Here is a 17,782-nt window from a genome sequence, read left to right as displayed (position 1 = left end):
TTTTACGTGTATACGTAGTATGTGTATATATTTATAGTGCAGCTCCTCGTTCGCCCCCTCCATTCATGTCTGCCATGTGGAACACATATGCCATCCTGCAACACATGCCTCCGAAAATATGTCCCGGTGGGGTCGCACATTAAAAGCGGCACTTTAATACGGCATTAAAAGAAGAAACACATGATGGAGTACAGTCATGGTGTAGCAGGAGCTAACGTCAGAACGCTAAGCAAATAACCTGAAATATAACAGAATTTATTGGACTGGATGACCAGTCCGGTTCCATCAAATGCTCTCTTACTTGGACACACGTGCTACCTTAAAGAAGGCATCTCATCATGTTAGTTTGACAAGTAATATACAATATGCTCTATTGAAAAGGTATTTAAAAGGTGATTTTGCCTAAATAAAGATCATTTAGTCAATAAAGGGGTGCAGCCAGGAATTTTGGGCCTTGTAAAATTTTTTATAAAAATCTTTTTTTTTTTTTAAATGACCTATTTTTGGTTATTCTTATTCATTCATCCATTTTCTACCGCTTTTCCTCACGAGGGTCGCGGGGGGTGCTGGAGCCTATCCCAGCTGTCTTCGGGCGAGAGGCGGGGTACACCCTGGACTGGTCTCCAGCCAATCACAGGGCACATATAGACAAACAACCATTCACACTCACATTCATACCTATGGACAATTTGGAGTCACCAATTAACCTAGCATGTTTTTGGAATGTGGGAGGAAACCGGAGTACCCGGACAAAACCCACACATGCACGGGGAGAACATGCAAACTCCACAAAGAGATGGCCGAGGGTGGGAATTGAACCCTGTTCTCCTAGCTGTGAGGTCTGCGCGCTAACCACTCGCCCGCTGTGCTGTTATTCTTATTATTTTATAAATATGAAATTCCCACAACTTGATGACTTTTGATGCTACCTTTTGGCCCTAATACTGATACAATTTGGCTAAATGAATGAAAAATAAATGAAATCAAATGAATTCCAGATTAAAAACAGCTTTATGTTAAACAAACTACATTAGGAGCATGTTACACTTTGAACACACTTTAATTTGATGTGGTGCTTGCATGTAGAAATTAAATATCTATCAAAAATAACAGTAAAACATTCTATAAAACGTTCTAGGACCAACAGGCTCCATTGCTCATGAAGATGAGTCCACAGTTCAAGGAGACGAGTCCATAGTTCAGTTGGGTGGAGTTGGTGCTGAAATGCGTTGCTCAGTATGAGCGAGGATTCCCCCTGTGCTATGATTCTTACTCTTACTTCTTGCTCAGGTTCTGCTGGCTGTACAGTCGCAGCACTAGATTGCGGATTTCTTCTCGTTTGCCGCGCACCTGATGACGTGGGAACCAGTGCTGTAGGTGTAATGGCAGGTCAAAGTGCACCACAGGGTCCTGCAGGTACAGGAAACACACAGTTTAGCATTATGTAGTAGTATTTATGGCATTTTTAAAAATACTTTTTTTTAGTATTATTTGCGCAAAATTACAACTTTAATTTTGAAAAATTGGAAATGTATTCCTGTGAATGTATAATTAAGTCCCACAAAATTATGAGCTATTCAGTGGCATGACATAAAATGACATAAATTGCATAGCCTACCTTGAGAAAACTCTCCACATACTGCAGCAAGTAGAGACCACAGTCGCTGCTGTTGTCCTGCAGAGGAACTTGACAGTGTGAGCTTTTCATCTGGTCTGGCCCAAAGTCCCGTGACGACCCGCGACGGACCTCCCATTCGGACTGCAAATATCTAAAGGGGGCGCAAACACAGTCAGCTGCTACACAAATAGACAAATACAATTAATAAGGGTGATACTCACTCTCGTAACACTTTAAAGATACGCTCGTGAAGAGACAGCTTGAGAGAGTCCATGATGAGAATACACGGCCTAAAAACAAGGCAGACACATTCACCTCAATTCAAAGCTACATTGATGTCAAAGTGTTTGCACGCACCCACCTTTTACAAACCATCTTCCTATGGCAGGTCTTCTCTGTGCAATTCTATGGGGGAAGCAAAAGCAAGAAATGAAATGTCGAACTCAATTAGGTACAGTGGAACCTTGGTTAGCATTACTAATTTGTTCCAAACGGACTAAACAAATTAATTATTCCAAGAAGAAATCATGTAAATCCAATTATTCTGTTCCAGGAGGCCAAAAATGTTCACACAAAAGTTCAAGAGTTATAGTTTTACTTACAGAAAACAATTCAAATGCATATAAAAACTTAGAAATGATGAATGAACGGGATAAATGAAAATTTAAGCCTTTACCTTCATTGAAGACATGATTATTTAAGTGACTTTCCAAAGACACGATATGGTTGCGGGATACATTTTTATAAACCTGAATGCCCAATCCCAAACATGCGTCTTCTACCTATTTGCACGAGAGGCTAAAAGAAGTGATGCTGCAACTCCTAACCAATGGATTAGGGTTGAGAGCAATTTTAATGCCATAAAACATTGCAAAGTTTGAAAATGGTGTCCATGTTGCAGATTTCACCAGGATGTATTGGAAGCCCTCATCAACATTAAGTACCATGCTGAAGAATAACAACGTAGTCAAGTGAGTTAAGAAGTTGCGAGGTTGCTGTGTGAGGATCTAACATAGAAAACCTGCAACGACTGAATGTGTTGATGACTTAAAGGAAGCAGAGAAAATAAATTAAAAAAAAAAAAACAACTGATGTGTTCAGGTCAGAATAAAGTTATTTTTTCTCTACACTGTGCCTTCTGTCTGTTCCCCTAACAGATAATTTATATGTACAGTATTAGTAGTACGGTAAGTAGTAGGCAAAAGTTTAGACTGACTTGGTCACGCTATTGAATGAGAAAGTGTCCAAACCTTTGACGGGTAATGTCATTTTTTACTTTTCTAAAGAACCCAACAAGCATTTCCAACTTACCACTTGACGCGGAATGACATTGGTGGAATCTTGTCCTGGAAGACAGGAAATACACATTCATTTGGGGATGTTATGTTAAATAACTCCATCCATTTTCTATGCCGCTTATCCTCACTAGGGTGGCGCCGAGTATGCTGGGGCCTATGCTTGCTGACTTTGAGAGGCGGGGGAACTCCCTGGACTGGTCGCCAGCCAATCACAGGGCACATATAGACAAACAACCATTCACACTCACATTCATACCTATGAACAATTTGGAGTCGCCAATTAACCTAGCATGTTTTTGGAATGTGGGAGGAAACCTACGCACGCGTGCATGCACAAGATTCAAATCCAGGTCTTCCAGATCTCCTGACTGTGTGGCCAACATTCTAACCAACATGCTAACCACCTTTCCACCGTGTGGCCGTTTTATCATTGTGTTAGAATAATATTATGTAATTGTGTAATTTTCATGTGTACAATCAATGGGTTTTTGTATATTGCTATGCTAATAAGTTTCATATATCAATGTGCTTTTCTGTGTGTCCTGCATGGACTCCGTTATCAGATTTGGCCGGAAGCAGGACTAGTTCACTAACTCATCCTTCTCCTCCTACCATGTATGTAACTTTACACACTTAAGATTATAGAGCAGACATCTACTTAGGGGTTCATATTTTTCCTTTGACTGATACCTGTGTCCACGATGTCGCTTCGGATCAACACTGATGGCGTCACTGTGGCGTCCGTCGAGCTTCTTTGTGACCCTCCCGCCGCCTCTTGCTCAGATGGCTCGCTCGTCCCATTGTGGCTACTTCCTGTCCTGGCCTCTACTGTGGGCTCCTCCAGTCCAGGAAAGCATATGACCACCAAATACCAGTGAGCCCTAAAAAAAAAAAAAAAAAAAGAGAGAGAGAGAATCACCATGACTGACTGCAATGTTTCACAGCATTGGTGTCATCCGCCATTTTGGATGTTGACTTACTCCTGATTGACAGGAACAAACACAAAATCCTTTTTGAAGATGTCCACGTGCCGTGTCCATGTCTTCACTCGCTGGTGCCGCTTCTGCCTCTGACAGCTGAATGTAAAAGAGCAAAACTATATGGATGGAAGCTCTACAAACTATTTCTTCATACAGCACAGAAGTGTCCAAAGAACAGCCCAGGGGCCATTTTCTGCCCAAATTGGCCATCAGCATATTGTAAAAATTAAATGCATTTATTATGAGACATATCAGTAGCTATTACTCTATTACTACTAATTTGCTTTTTACCTATAACACAAAGCAGCCAGCGTTGGAAAAAGATTGGACACCCCTAATACACAAAAACAAAGGAAAACTTACGATTCAGCGGCGCCGCCCTCACTGGCGTTGTCTCTACGCGTGAGTTGCTTGTAAAAGAAGCTGCTGAAAACGTGTGAGCGCTCTGCGATGGCCTGCGGCGATTTGTGGAGGAGGTATCTGATGTCAAAAACACATGTCAAACTCAAAAGTGTGAGGAGCCTGAGAGGTTTAAGCTTGAATGTGGCCTCACTCACTTGAGGTAGAAGTCGATGATGACATCATTGAGGTACTGCCGACTGTCCAGACACTGCAGGTCCTCCATGGTCACTGTGATGCCACCTTTCGTCGGGGGTGGGGGGAACAGGACCAACCTGAATTGACATTACCATAAGAATTCAAATAATCTTTATTTGCATTTTTCCCCCTTACATTACAAATATATCTGTGACTTATCTTGGAATATTAGGACACTATAAGTAAAATTATTCATATTTTTACTGATTATATGACAATGCCCTGACTGACAAGGCCCTTCATGTAACTCACCTTTTTCCCAGACCCTGATGTTTGTATTTAACCCAAGAGGAGTCCGGTTTACACATGGTGACCGTGTATGATCCTTTGGTTCTCCGCTGGCAGAGTGTGTACAGAGGAGTGTCTTCCTCGTTGTCCTTCTTGAACAGGACAAGTGTGTAAGTGGAGAAAAAGCCCTCACTGGAATTGTGTGAATTATGAGCGTTTGGGACCACAAACCTTGTTGGGCTGTTGCGCACCATGTTGTGTATGCTCCTCCTCTGGCGCACAATGTTGTGTATGCTCCTCCTCTGGCCCATGGTGCATCCTGGTGTCCACCTCCTGCTCCTCCATAGAAGGCATCTCCAGCTCCTTGCGTGACTGCAAGTCCGAGGCGTTCAGCTCCAGCACAGATTCTTCATCTGGTGTTGTGTCTTCTGCATCTGGTGCCGTCTCGGTCAGTGTATCGATCTCCAGCTGGAGTTTGCTGCTTGCGTCCAAATCCAAACGTGGACTTTGTCGGTCTGTGTCAGATGTGGATTCTGTAGCGTCCACACCAAGCTGCCGCAACATGTCTGGGTCTCGACTGCTTCTTTTGATCAGCTCCAAACATTCGTCTAGTGACAGACTTGGACTTATGTAGTCCTTCAGGTCTAGGGCATCAACGGAGGTGTCGACGGTTGTCAGACAGTTGAGACAGTCTATTTCCAGGAGAGAGCGCAATAAAAGTCCCTCCACGCCCATAACGGGGTCCTTTAGACTCAATACAATGAAGGGGCTCACTTTATCTACAGTATGGAAACAAAACATCATGAAGAGCTGTTGTACTGGGATATGCATGGAGTGCTACCCGTTTAGACATCTCACCAGTGCTCAACTCTTCATCCTGTTTGCCACACAGGTCGAGAAGTTCCCTCTGCACCGCCGCAGCTGCGTTTTGTGTCACACAAAACAATAGCACAGTGCCAACGTTGCTCCCCCAGGAGAGACCCCGGGCCGCCAGCTCCTCTGACTCCCAAATGCTGTACCTCCGCATCTCCTTGCGCTCCAAAGCCACGGTCACTTCAGCTTGGTGGTTTTCATCTGAGGGTGAAAGGAGATGAAAGGAAGCTCATTTGAGCACAGCTGCCATGAATCCTCATTTGTTTATATGGTTAGAAAAACCATTACCTTTTAATGGTATGATGATTTTTTTATTTGCTATCTGCGGAGAGACAAAAGGAAGGAAACAAGTAGGTTTACATCAAATTTATCTCCTTATCCAAGTTTATGTCCTAAAGTGGTTCAAGGTATACGTTTGGGCACCATCAGCTGTATGGGTATGATTCAAATTAATATATGAGGCTTTGAAAAGAGTACATGTCCCAAATGGCAATTCCGTATTGATGACATATTAAAGGAGTGATTAATTTACACATTTATATGCAGACACATATATACACATATATATATGGTCAGTAAATAACATTCATTCATTTCATCTGTTGTGCCCCCAATGCAGTTTTATGTAGTTGAACTATCGTTTTGCTAAACAGTACCATCTGGTGGCCAATTTGTGCATTGCAGGTATCCTGTAAATAAGTTGTCCATTAATTTGTCATTTGTAATTATTTTGCATAGTTTTCTACATGTAAAACTATTATTACCTATAAAATATGTAGTATGTTAATGTTTTTGGGTGTCTGGAACAGATTAATTGGATTTACATTATTTTGTACGGCAAAATTTGCAAATGTGTGAACAATTATGGGAGAGAACTTTTTGGAAGTAACTTATGGTGGTGTGCTCAGTTGTAAGACTGTTTTGGAAAAAAAAGAAAAAAAACAAGTTATTCACCATGAGGTTTCCATTTGCCCTCCCTTGGTAACCTCCGCAGAACATGGAGCAGAAGGCCACACCCAGGAAAGAGGTGTCTATTCTGGGCATGGGAGGAGGCCCGTCCACAACCACAGGTAACACCTGTAAAACATATATAATGAATTAATAATAAAAAATGGGAAATACTTCTACATTGTTACATGCACACACACACATGCACTTCAATGGAGACTATGTTATTGTTGATAGGTCTGTTATTATTAGGTTTAGGTTATTATTATCTATATTAGGTATAGGTTATTGTTTTCTGTTGTTATTTACTTGTTCTGTAAAAATTCACAATGTAAAATGTTAAGATGCATGTGTGTCCTCGACAATCTGGTTGATCGGGACTGAAAAATCTTCACATCATGCAGCTCAAATGCTGCTGTTCAAGCCCCCCACTCAGTATCCACAGTGGACTGCTACCAGTTTCTATAAAGGTCTCCTTTACACAAAAGTGCCTTTTTAACAATTTCCTAGCAAATAGGCTAGCATTACATGATGTTGCTGTTAAAATGTGAGTGTAATATTAAAAATGTAACTCACATCGCTATGCTAATGTTGCCAATCTTCATATTGTCCTGCCCCATTCCTTCATGTTACATTGTTCTATGTGATATATGGCATATATTGTGTTGGACAAGTGCAGAGTTACTGTGTATGTGTAAAAAGTGGACAAAGTACACAATAGTGCATCTTGGATACACAGCTCTAACACAGCTCATTAGCATTAAAGCTATGGACACACAAAAAGTGATTACTAAAAGCACTAAACTAAGCTAGATTTTGAAAAACACACCACAAATATTTTGCAGTGGGACCTGTGACAAAATAATACAATATGGAATATTTCATATTAAGGATTTGTAACAATCAGAAATAGAAAACACCACTGAGCCCACCTCTATATTCTCTAAATTAGAATCGTCTCGCTCTTTGGGTACAGCTTCTTGTGATGACGACCGCGCTCTTCCTCCTGCTTCTTCCACCTCGGTGCTCTCCTCGTCATCACTGGACAACACAACTGAAAGGCGCAGGGAAAGGCGGCTTGAATGGTTGGAACTGCATGAATGTCAAACCTACAACGGCCTTTGAGGGCGGTGAAGAAAGTAGTGCGTGGAATGATCACATTTTGGTACACAGCCATCACCCATTTATTGTGGTTATTTGGTAGCAGACCCGACCATGATGTGTCAATTTCCACAAAGACCATAGAAAACCTGTTTATGACCTTCTAAATATGATTGTTTTGTGTTATTAGAGTCCTGTAGACATGGAATAGCACCCCTATAGCCACTTTCACAGTCCTATTAGTTTGTTTACATTTGGATGCAGGTAAATATACATTTGGTGGACAATACAATGCGTTTACAGTATATTTTTTATATGGTTACACCTTCAAATCACTGTATTCTATTGCGTCATGCCCCTCGAGGTGACGGCACCCTCACTAGTAGCCCTTTCAGGAGAATCGGCCATTTATACAGTCCTTATACAGCTTCAATAGATGACAGTTTTTCAAATATAAATTAGTAAGTCATGCTGTTTCATGGTTATTTTATTTTATGGCTATTTTTTTAAAATGTGCATATTTAAGCAAATGCTACATATTCTTGGTCTAAATTAAGCATATTGAAGCGTAAACATTTATAATTAAAAATACAAATATAAATTGCAAATGTAGTATTCTACATTGGCCACTAGGTGTCAGTAACTGTTCAGTGAGACAAGCACAAGACTTGATTACCGAAACAACATTTACAGGCATTTATTGTCGTTTTAAATTATGTCACAACAGGCACAATAATATCAATAACAATAATCATAATAATAACACCATTACATGCTACAACTCAACTTTGAGCCCCTGGAGTCACTTCCTGTCTGTGCACCTATTCTGCCCCCTTGTGCCGGAACATATTTACTGCAACACATGAGCACAAGTTTTATTTATGTCTTAAATGGTTCGGGAATCATTTTCTCTCATTATATGTAACATATTAACACAAATGTGAAGGTGGCTATAGGGTTGTTATTTCATGTGCAGAGGGCTCTAATAATGCTAAAAAATGTATTTAGATGGTCGTAAACAGGTTCTGTGTGACATAACTACAATAATATTGTAGTTACGTAGTTTACCTTTTGTTAATTTAAAAAAATTGCTCATGTTCCTGCTTACCACTAGACGCCCCCTGCGTACCACGAGTATCAGTTTGAAAATCCAGGATCTACAGCAGTCTTATCAAACCACATGTTTGCAGAAAACAAAAGGTATGAATCATTTTTTACAGTACCAGTCAAAGATTTGGACATGTTGACTAGGAATGGATCTTTTAGCTGCTATTTTCCTCATTTTTGGACATTTTGACAAAAGCTGTTGACGAGTAGTCTACCCATGGGATCAAGTAAACTCTGGTGTACTCACTTGGTTCCCCCTGGCTGGACTGAGACGTGCTATCTTGTGAAGATAACCGCCTGCAACCTCGGCTTCTGATATCCAAATTCGGACGGATGACTGGGAGAAGACACGGCGTCCCGTCCACAGCCCCCACAGTGAACTGCACAATGCTAGCTTCCGTGTTGTCGGAATCTTCCCCGTCTTCATTGGGACATACATGCGACTGGGGCAGACCTCCATTTCTTCCATCTTCCCCTGTGAGGCGCAGCACGCTTTCACGATGGCGTTTGGGAGTGCTTGTACCGTTGACCCACGCGCCCCTTCTTTTCCTCTTAGGGTTAACAAATAACACAAACACAAACAAGTGAATTTTGTTGTCCAATTCATAGGAGTCTCCCGATCCAATATTAATTTCAGATATCGGGTCACTCTCAGGAAAAAACTAATGTCGGATTATATAGGCCTGCATCTAAAATCACTAAATTAAACATCGCCACTCCAATACAAATAGTCGCTTCCAGACTCCACCCCCACATGTCTATCCAGTAGCGTCCAGATAGAGAGCACATGATGTATTAACGTGTTAACAAAGTAGGAGTTGGAGTGATGTCGTCCATGTGGCATTATTTTTTGCTGAAGTCTGAAAAAGACATTGGAGCTGAGTGCAAAACTTGTATTGCACATGTTTCATGTGGCGGAACAGAACGGAGGAAGTTCAATGGTGGTATTAAACTTCCTCAGTCATCTTGTATTTGAAGCAGCATCATATGGAAACTCCCACAGGATGCCAAAAAGTCATTAGCCACAATAGAAAAGAGCCAGTCCCTGTCCATGGTAAGTAATGTTTGGTTTAAACCAAGCTGTATTATGCCTACATACATAGAAAACCATAGCCCAAAATGCAAAAAATAAGTAATACCTACTGTTTCAGACTAATATCACTTGATCGAGCCTTTTCTAACATTCCACACTACAAAACAAGTAATAAAGATATGTATGGTTTGTGCTGTCAATATTGGTATTGGTCAATCAAGGCTGTAATATTGGTAACATATCGGAAGTGAAAAAGTTGTATCAGACACCCTAACCAATTGTCATCAGAATGGAGATGTATGGCAGACCTAATGTTCACCTGAAAATGTTGAACTTTAGTCCTCTCTTCGGTCCTGATGTCCTTGACTGGAGTCGGAGAAAACTCATCTCCGGCATCCCGAGCCGGATTCCAACTCAGGGACAAGCCGCAATCTGCAGCCAAAACAACAAGAGTGAAACTTCATGAGTGCTGACAACCTCATTGACGCAAAGAACATTTTGTTTGTCAAGCGGAAAGTAGGGCAGGAAAAATCAGCTATGTCAAGTCAGATGTCTCAGGCCAGGAAATCAAGGAGACAGAGTATTGTTAAACCTCTGATGAACTCCAATGTACTGTCAAGCATGGTGATGGGACATTCCTTCCAAATGTTCGTTCCTTTGCAGGCTAGCAGCCATCCATCATGTTAAGATGGGAAAAATTGTTTCTATCCTGGAGACAATCAAGTCATTGGGAGTAGTACACACCTACTACTCTGTAGTCCTCTCCATTTCCATTGCCGACTACCCCCTCTGCAATACCTTTGTTTCCTTCCTTGTTGTCAAAATGAAGCAACTTCTTCCTGGGTCTACCCCTGGGCCTTGTGGGGCAGAAGAGGAAAACTGAGATGAATCAGAAACAGAACTGTCCTGGCTGCACCATACAATATGGCTGAGCCCAGACCAAGTTCACAATTATAAGAAGAAGACATCTGTCAACACGTTCCATCAGAACACTCTCATACCTTTTAAGGGGTGTAGGTGTGCTCTTCTGGTCACATTTGGCCGTTGGTGTCTTACTCCCATCGTTCTTGGTTGGCCTCTGGCCTTGACAGCTGTCGGACTGGTTCTTGCACGTGCTCATCCCGCTTGTTGTTTGGGCTTTTCTGCCACAAGCGTGACCCCTTTGAGTGCTCAAGTACACTTTGCCGAGGTCTGTCTTTAGCACATCTGTCAAGACCAGGCGAGGCTGCCCTCTACAACACAGAAGAGGATGAATTATTCACAGCAATGTTCTGCATAACAGTACATATAATTTGTCACTTAAATATCATTCAGTGTTTCCTCCTATCATACATTTTTTATATACAACCAGCTCACAAGAGAAGTAATTTAAGGATACCTTTCATCTTGAACAGGTCTTATACATTGCTCTTTCATTAAACAAACTAAATCTCCTTATTTACACAACAGCATGTCATTTCCGTCTCTGTCTGTCATTGCAGAAGTGAGTGTAAAAGGGAGGTGGAGGCAACCAGCTGACATAGATAAACAATATGGAGGGTCCTGATAAGCTCTATCAGAAGCATGATGCAAAAAAGTCAAAGATCTTTCTTACAGTTGTGCTCCTAAGTTTAAATTGTGGTTCCCTGGCCATTTTACAGAGAATATGAATGAGGCCAATACTAACCGCAAAACCAATCTTCATCGATATGAACGATATGTTTGTTTTTTTATATCATGCTCAAAAGAAATATTGATATATCGCCCAGCCCCACTTGCAAGCTAGTGGCTGTCTCAAGTCCCTGAGCTGTACCACGTCATGTAAACAATAAATAATAGGAGTGTAAAGGTGAACATAGGAGTGTTACTTCATGTCTACAGGGCTCTAATAATGTTAAAAGCCGTATTTATAAACATTCCATTTATCAATATTGAATCCTATATTGCAGAAATTTACTGGAGTCAATCATCCGCTATAAACGAGGGACGACTGAATATATTTTTTCATTTAGTGAAATGGCAACAAAAACATGAGAAATTTTAAAGACAAAGTTTTGTGATATTATTGATTATTAATGTCAACCTCGGTTAGAGCCATTATTATTATTTTTATGCCACACTTTTGTGTTTGCACAATTCAGGGTTTCCCTCTTGGATTTTTTCAAGCTGTGGTGGTGGGCTGCATGTGGACTCCAATCATACCACTACTGCAACTACAACGACAACTTTTTACTAATATGATAACAACAGAGCAAGATTGTTTAGTAACACTTTTGAAAAAAAGTAGGTTAGCATGAACCTCATGAATGTGATAGCCAATTGTAGCTCGCCGATGGGACAAAAACAAGCGGTCAGAGCCCCAAACAAGGATTCCACAAAGTGGAATGACAATGAAACGTGAACTATCACACACGCTGGGATAGATAGGCTTAGCCTTTGTTGATCTAAAATGTATTTATCCAATCTAAAATGTAAATAAATTCATATATTAAATAAGATATGTGAGAAGTTTACGTTACAAAATGTCCTCCATTTGGGTTGCCACTTCTCATTGAATGGTGATGGTGGGTACGGCAGCCAAACCATTTGAGAATCACTCGTCTATATGAAAAACTGGCTTTAAAAATGCGACTTTTTCATCTCGTGGTATAATTTGAAAGCAGTAACCAGCCCATACCGATTTGGAACCAGAATTGAAACTAAGATTCAGAATCAGAACCTGAGTCGTTCAAATTCAAATGATGCCCAACCCAAGTTATGACCAACATGTCAACTTACCTGGCCATTCCCCATTTCACCAGTGCTGCATGGTTGTGATCATACAACTTGGATCCCCTTTTAAGCTTTAAGTCCGACTGCTTCAACTTGCAACCGGGAATGGCAGCCCAGGACACCTGTTCAATACATAAAAACAGAATGGGTCAAAAAAAAACAATCGATACAAACGATATAATGATCAAAAGTAGTCACCAATGGCACAACATACCCAAAAAACCTTTCTTCACATGCTACAAGCTTTGTACCTTTCTAACCTTCCACACTCTGAGGAGGGAAATGTCATGGGGATTCTGAATGGATTAGCCACCTGAAATTCACAGAGTTCTTGTAACCACCCTGGCATCAAATTTAGGAAGGGAGGAGGCACAAATAAATAAAAGCCCATAATCTGCGATTCAGAGTGTACCCCGCCTCTTGCCCAAAGACAGATGGGATAGGCTGTGACCCCAATGAGGACAAGCGGGAAAGAAAATGATTGGAAAAGCCCAAAGCTTGTTGTTGACCGTCCATGTGATGTGTTTAAAGATTATTTGTTTATTAGTGCGCAAAACACAATGTCACCAGGAGAAGACGAAATGTCAACAAGTGATTGCGGGGGCATTGACCAGCCTGGAAAGAAAGTATGCCACCAAAGGAAGAAGACTTCAGTTGAGCAGTTGTGTTGAACCCCACTTACCAACTTATCCCGATCAATCCTAAATGAGAAGGTTAAGGCTTTCCGATGGTCCATCATGATTCCCAAACTGGTAAGGCACAGCAGCAACGCTACAAGACAAAAACAATATGTCACTCCTATAATACACCAATGGTATTCAACTGGTGACGATTTTGCAAGGTCAGTTCTAAACTCGGCTACTATTGAGGATCTTTGACTAGTGTTTTAGTGTTCTTGTGATATAAAGGATTTTTATATACGTTTTAGAAGTCCATCATGAAAAACACAAGTGGACTCTTGCAATACAGAGGCTCTTTGACTTGCGCTTCAGAAATCGATCCTTAAATAGAGCAAAGCGCTCCTGTAGTGTTCATTAAAAGCATCAAAGTGTTGCTGTCACGTCGAGAATTTATGACCAGCACAAATATAATGCTGACGCTAGAATGTTACGGTATGGAATGTGTTTCCTTGTATTGTTTCCAATTACGATGAAGAGCACCGATGTACACAAACAATGGCAGACACATGTGTTTACAAATTGACGTAGTGCATTTTATTTTAAAAATGTCTAAATATTTATGCGGAAAAATATATGTTGACTCAGTTTCATGACATCCTACGTCATGTGTTTTTTTTTCGATAAGACGACAGACTGATCTTGAAAACAGCGGTTAGCAAATGCTAGCTCCTAGCAAATGTAGCCCCACAGAGCTAGCAAACGATGCTCGCTTGGCGCAAAGAAGTAGATAAAACACAATCTTACCATGTTCCGGTACTTTACTCAGGCATTATACGGCGGTGTTTATCGCAGATATAGTCAGCGTTTCCAAAATACACCACACAATAATGATACGCACTCCTTTACTGACAACGAGCTGTTAATTCAGAGGCTGTCCAGATGTCCATTGCTACATCCGGGTTAGACCGGAAAGGCGTCACGATCATATTCCGCGAAAAAGCTAGCAATAAAAGATAGCCAATTCTCCTGTGTTTATAAAGTTTAATCCACACTTTTTTAGTTGTCTTCACTTTTAACCTTTTTTTAAACAAATTTGACAGATTTTTTTGACAAATGTGATTTTATATTCATTTTATTACATTGTTGTGAATCTAAATGCAATCAGAACTTTGACTGGTTGGCCAAAGTGCATATTATCCAGGACTGCAATATAGTAAATATTGATATTTCACATATCCTTTTCACTGTATTACTGATACATACTTGAACAATAAATGGCAGCTGTCTTCTCTTAGCACCTTGTGTCTCACCCTAGCTTCCAGAAGGCCTATTTGATGACATCATATACATTATAACTATCCCACCCTATTTTCACACATAAGCCAATCACAGTGGCCCATGCAAACATCTGCCCGCCTTCATCTTCTTTCGCCTTTCTTATTAAGTTAATGTTGGTTGGCAAACACTGGGCTGCAGTGTGGTGCAGAAGCTTGTCAGCAACAAACAAAAAAAATCAATCACAAAATAAAAAAAAAAACAGGTAATTACTTTCACTCTCACTTTCAATTGTTATTTAGACTGTGCTTCCATTCCTGACAGTATAAAGGCACAATACTATCAAAGCTGCAGTAAGGGAATTTTTGAAATGTAAATATCCCATTTATTGGGCCAACAACTCTCACATGTTCCTCCATTTCCACATTCCCTTCCCATAATGGGAGCCTATTAGCTGATGCTAAACCAGCCCAAAAACAATGACAGCCAGTCAATGTCCACTTCAGGATGTGACTTACACTGTAACTCATCATAATAATATCAAAAGGCAATGTTGTGTTGGTTCTATTTTTTTCATATTTATCTAACTTTTCATTGATTCAACCTCATTGGCAGGAATCACATAATTTGCTGTGATAGTGAAATGAGGCAACTTCGTTCCACTCAGTTACCAAATATTGCCATAGAGCAGATGACTGGACATAGTGTTGTTTATGCTTCCATGAGTGAGGATGTTGAAGAAAACAGAACAAAAAAGTTTTACAAGTGTTGCTGCGAGCAACATGTGTATTTATACTTCATTTATATAACTGCAAAAAAACATCAGACATGTTCAGCCTCTGTGGGAGAGGTTGGTGAGTCAGTCTTCAAACACTACAGCGTACAATGAAGGCTATTACGTTAGTTACCAGGCCCACAACATGGTCATTAAACAATATAAAACAACATAATGACATATCTTTCATGATGTCACAAAATTAAGCCTGATTTATAATCATGTTGTCATTTTTTGGATAGTCAGTTGATATTTTTTATATCATTTAATAACCATGTTATCCTTTTAACATCAGGAGCCATGCTTCTGCACAGCTGAAGATATCCTGGAGCTTGCTGCCCCGACGTCTTCAACTTCAGAAGTCATTAAGGTGGCCGGTGGTGGACCTTTCAGCGCTCCCTCTGTCCTCCTTTCAGCTGAGTAGAAAAAGACGCACATCATTATCATCACTACGTATACAGCACAAAGCAAAATAGAAGAGTACAATATAAAATATTTACATTGTTGTTGCTAAATTTGTACAAGAGTTTTTGAATTAAATTAATGTTAAGATTGCGTTTTACCGTTAGCACAACATGGCGTTACAATCGGCTTTTCCAGTTGGGGTCCATCTGCAATGGCCGCCCGGATCTTCCTGACCACGTAGATGCTCGCTGTCAAACAGTCAAGTGATATTTAACAGAGTTAGATCACATTGAGACCAAACTCATGAATGTTAACCCTTTGCAGTCCTGTGTAGTTTTTGGCCTTTCCACATACTTTTGTGTTTAAATCTCACGGTGAAAACGGTTTATCTTGCCTTGGTTGGTTTCCTTTTTTTTTCCCCCTCAGTACGACTATAGAATTAACTTAACCTAAGCTCACACAAATTTTGGGGGGGTCAAAATGTCACATGTAATAAATGACGTACAATGCAAATATACACATTTTGCAAGTTTAATGTAGTAAAATAGTTATGGTGAATCCTCAGGCAGTTTGCATTCACCGATGCACACAATAAACAATGCGTCTCATTTTTTTATATATATATGTGTGTGTGTGTGTGTGTGTGTATGTATATGTATATACATATAAAACTGAAATAGTGAAAGTCGGTTCAGTAAAACCATATGGTTGGTAACTTTCACCATCATCAAGCTTAATCAATACATGTACTAGCAGCACAAAAAATATATATATAATTTTTTTATTTATATATATTTGTGCGTGTGTGTTTATATATATATTAAATATACTTTTTATTTTATTTTATTTATTTTTGTGCTGTGAGTGCGTGTTAAGCGTCATGCTTCATGGCCTGCTTAATGGATAAGATCATCAGGAAGGCCAGCTCTGCACTGGGTTGCCCTCTTGACCCAGTGGAGGTGGTGGGAGAGAGGAGGATGTTGGCTAAGCTATCATCCATGTTGGAGAACGACTCCCACCCCCTGCAGGACACTTTGACAGCACTTGAGAGCTCCTTCAGCGATAGACTGCTTCACCCCAAGTGTGTGAAGGAGCGATATCGCAGGTCTTTTCTTCCTGCAGCTGTCAGGCTGTACAACCAGCACCGCTCACAATAGACTTCTACACTGCTATGTACATCTGTGTAATACTTGCTTTTAGTCAGTATAGTTACTCCAGACCCCATTCACTGTGCAATATCTGATAAACCTCCATGTGCAATATTATGGGCTCTAATGCAATATACTAAGTTCTATGTGAAGTATTTCCATAATGCCTCATATTAACTCTCTAACAGGATCTCAGTGTATAGACTGGTCATATATGTCATCTGGTTTCATATTATCTACATACTGTATTGTATATAACTCTGGGAAAAACTGTTGATTTTTGTTAATACTTGGGTTGTTTATATTGTTTATTTTTCTATATTGTGTATTTTGTACTGCTTAACTGACTCTGTACTCTTGCTGCTGTGCAATACAAATTTCCCCACTGAGGGACGAATAAAGGCATATCTTAATCTTAATCTTAATGATAGTGAACATTACCAACCATACAGTTTTACTTAACCGACTTTCACTATTTCAGTTATTTCAAAATAATTATGCTACGCCACCTCCTATGCTCTACGAGGTGCGTTAAAGACCCTATGTCCGCAGCCATTCAGTCATTTTTAAGTTATATTTAAGTTCCTGAGCGCTAAAAAACACCTTTAAGGGATCTTTATGGGTCGAGAAAATGCAGCTTATGGCATGTTTACAACACAACGTCGATACACAAGGCACTGACAGACACTTGAAATAACATTTAAGAAGATTAAGAAGCGGCGAAAACGTACCTTTTATAATGAGTCAAACCATATCTGCTGCTTACTGACGGCTCTTTAAAAGCTGATTATTAGGAGCTGTTTGCTTTCTAAGGGCGTCGCTCTTTCCGGAAGTGTTCACAAAAGGTAACCAGTTATATACCACAAATAGCAGTGGAGGCGGGGCTTAAGGTAGCATCTGCTGTCAGATTGGCTGAGGGTTTACGCATGCAACGTGGTCATGTGATAGCGTCAACCAGCGGAAAAAAATGAAAGTACCAGTCACATGTTCACGAACCGCCTTGCTTTATATTGATTTCTACGTAA

At 40.3% G+C, this 17,782-nt stretch overlaps 1 protein-coding gene and 1 long non-coding RNA gene across 5 annotated transcripts; both read right to left on the bottom strand.

The window, feature by feature from the left end:
• Positions 1-992: 992 nt before the first annotated feature.
• Positions 993-14,108, bottom strand: LOC131135457 (uncharacterized). Of its 4 annotated transcripts, none has more exons than XM_058081316.2 (22): positions 13,959-14,108; positions 13,217-13,305; positions 12,541-12,656; positions 10,785-11,015; positions 10,528-10,640; positions 10,103-10,215; positions 8,998-9,301; positions 7,475-7,596; positions 6,549-6,671; positions 5,883-5,916; positions 5,580-5,795; positions 4,953-5,500; positions 4,746-4,873; positions 4,454-4,570; positions 4,260-4,376; positions 3,897-3,992; positions 3,607-3,797; positions 2,930-2,964; positions 1,980-2,023; positions 1,840-1,908; positions 1,619-1,769; positions 993-1,410 (listed from the first exon to the last, which is right to left on the bottom strand). In XM_058081316.2, the coding sequence occupies exons 2-22, from the start codon at positions 13,271-13,273 to the stop codon at positions 1,276-1,278; spliced, it is 3,060 nt and encodes a 1,019-aa protein (XP_057937299.2). In that variant the 5' UTR covers positions 13,274-13,305; positions 13,959-14,108; the 3' UTR covers positions 993-1,275. The 4 variants fall into 4 exon arrangements, with proteins under 4 accessions (XP_057937299.2, XP_078651409.1, XP_057937301.2 ...); XM_078795283.1 differs by having other exon boundaries at positions 4,746-4,870; XM_058081318.2 differs by having other exon boundaries at positions 10,582-10,640.
• Positions 14,109-15,186: 1,078 nt separating this feature from the next.
• On the bottom strand, positions 15,187-17,648 carry LOC131136028 (uncharacterized). Its single transcript, XR_009131682.2, has 3 exons — positions 17,489-17,648; positions 15,768-15,857; positions 15,187-15,620 (listed from the first exon to the last, which is right to left on the bottom strand). It is a non-coding gene; the product is annotated as an uncharacterized LOC131136028 (long non-coding RNA).
• Positions 17,649-17,782: the final 134 nt, after the last annotated feature.

Source organism: Doryrhamphus excisus, linkage group LG12 (assembly GCF_037039965.1).
Source record: "Doryrhamphus excisus strain RoL-2023G ecotype Guam linkage group LG12, RoL_Dexc_Guam_v1.1, whole genome shotgun sequence".
In the NCBI taxonomy this organism is placed as follows: Eukaryota; Metazoa; Chordata; class Actinopteri; order Syngnathiformes; family Syngnathidae; genus Doryrhamphus; species Doryrhamphus excisus.
Note: the sequence above shows the minus strand (reverse complement) of the source record. Positions and strands in the feature narration are given on the sequence as shown.

Bases quoted from the DNA above. Each gene is read 5' to 3' on its own strand.
- LOC131135457 (XM_058081316.2), bottom strand. From the start codon at position 13,273: ATGATGGACCATCGGAAAGCCTTAACCTTCTCATTTAGGATTGATCGG. The intron at 12,657-13,216 runs GTAAGTGGGGTT...TGTATTGAACAG, and splicing joins GGATTGATCGGGATAAGTTG to GTGTCCTGGGCTGCCATTCC. The intron at 1,909-1,979 runs GTGGGTGCGTGC...CCTTGTTTTTAG, and splicing joins AGGAAGATGGTTTGTAAAAG to GCCGTGTATTCTCATCATGG.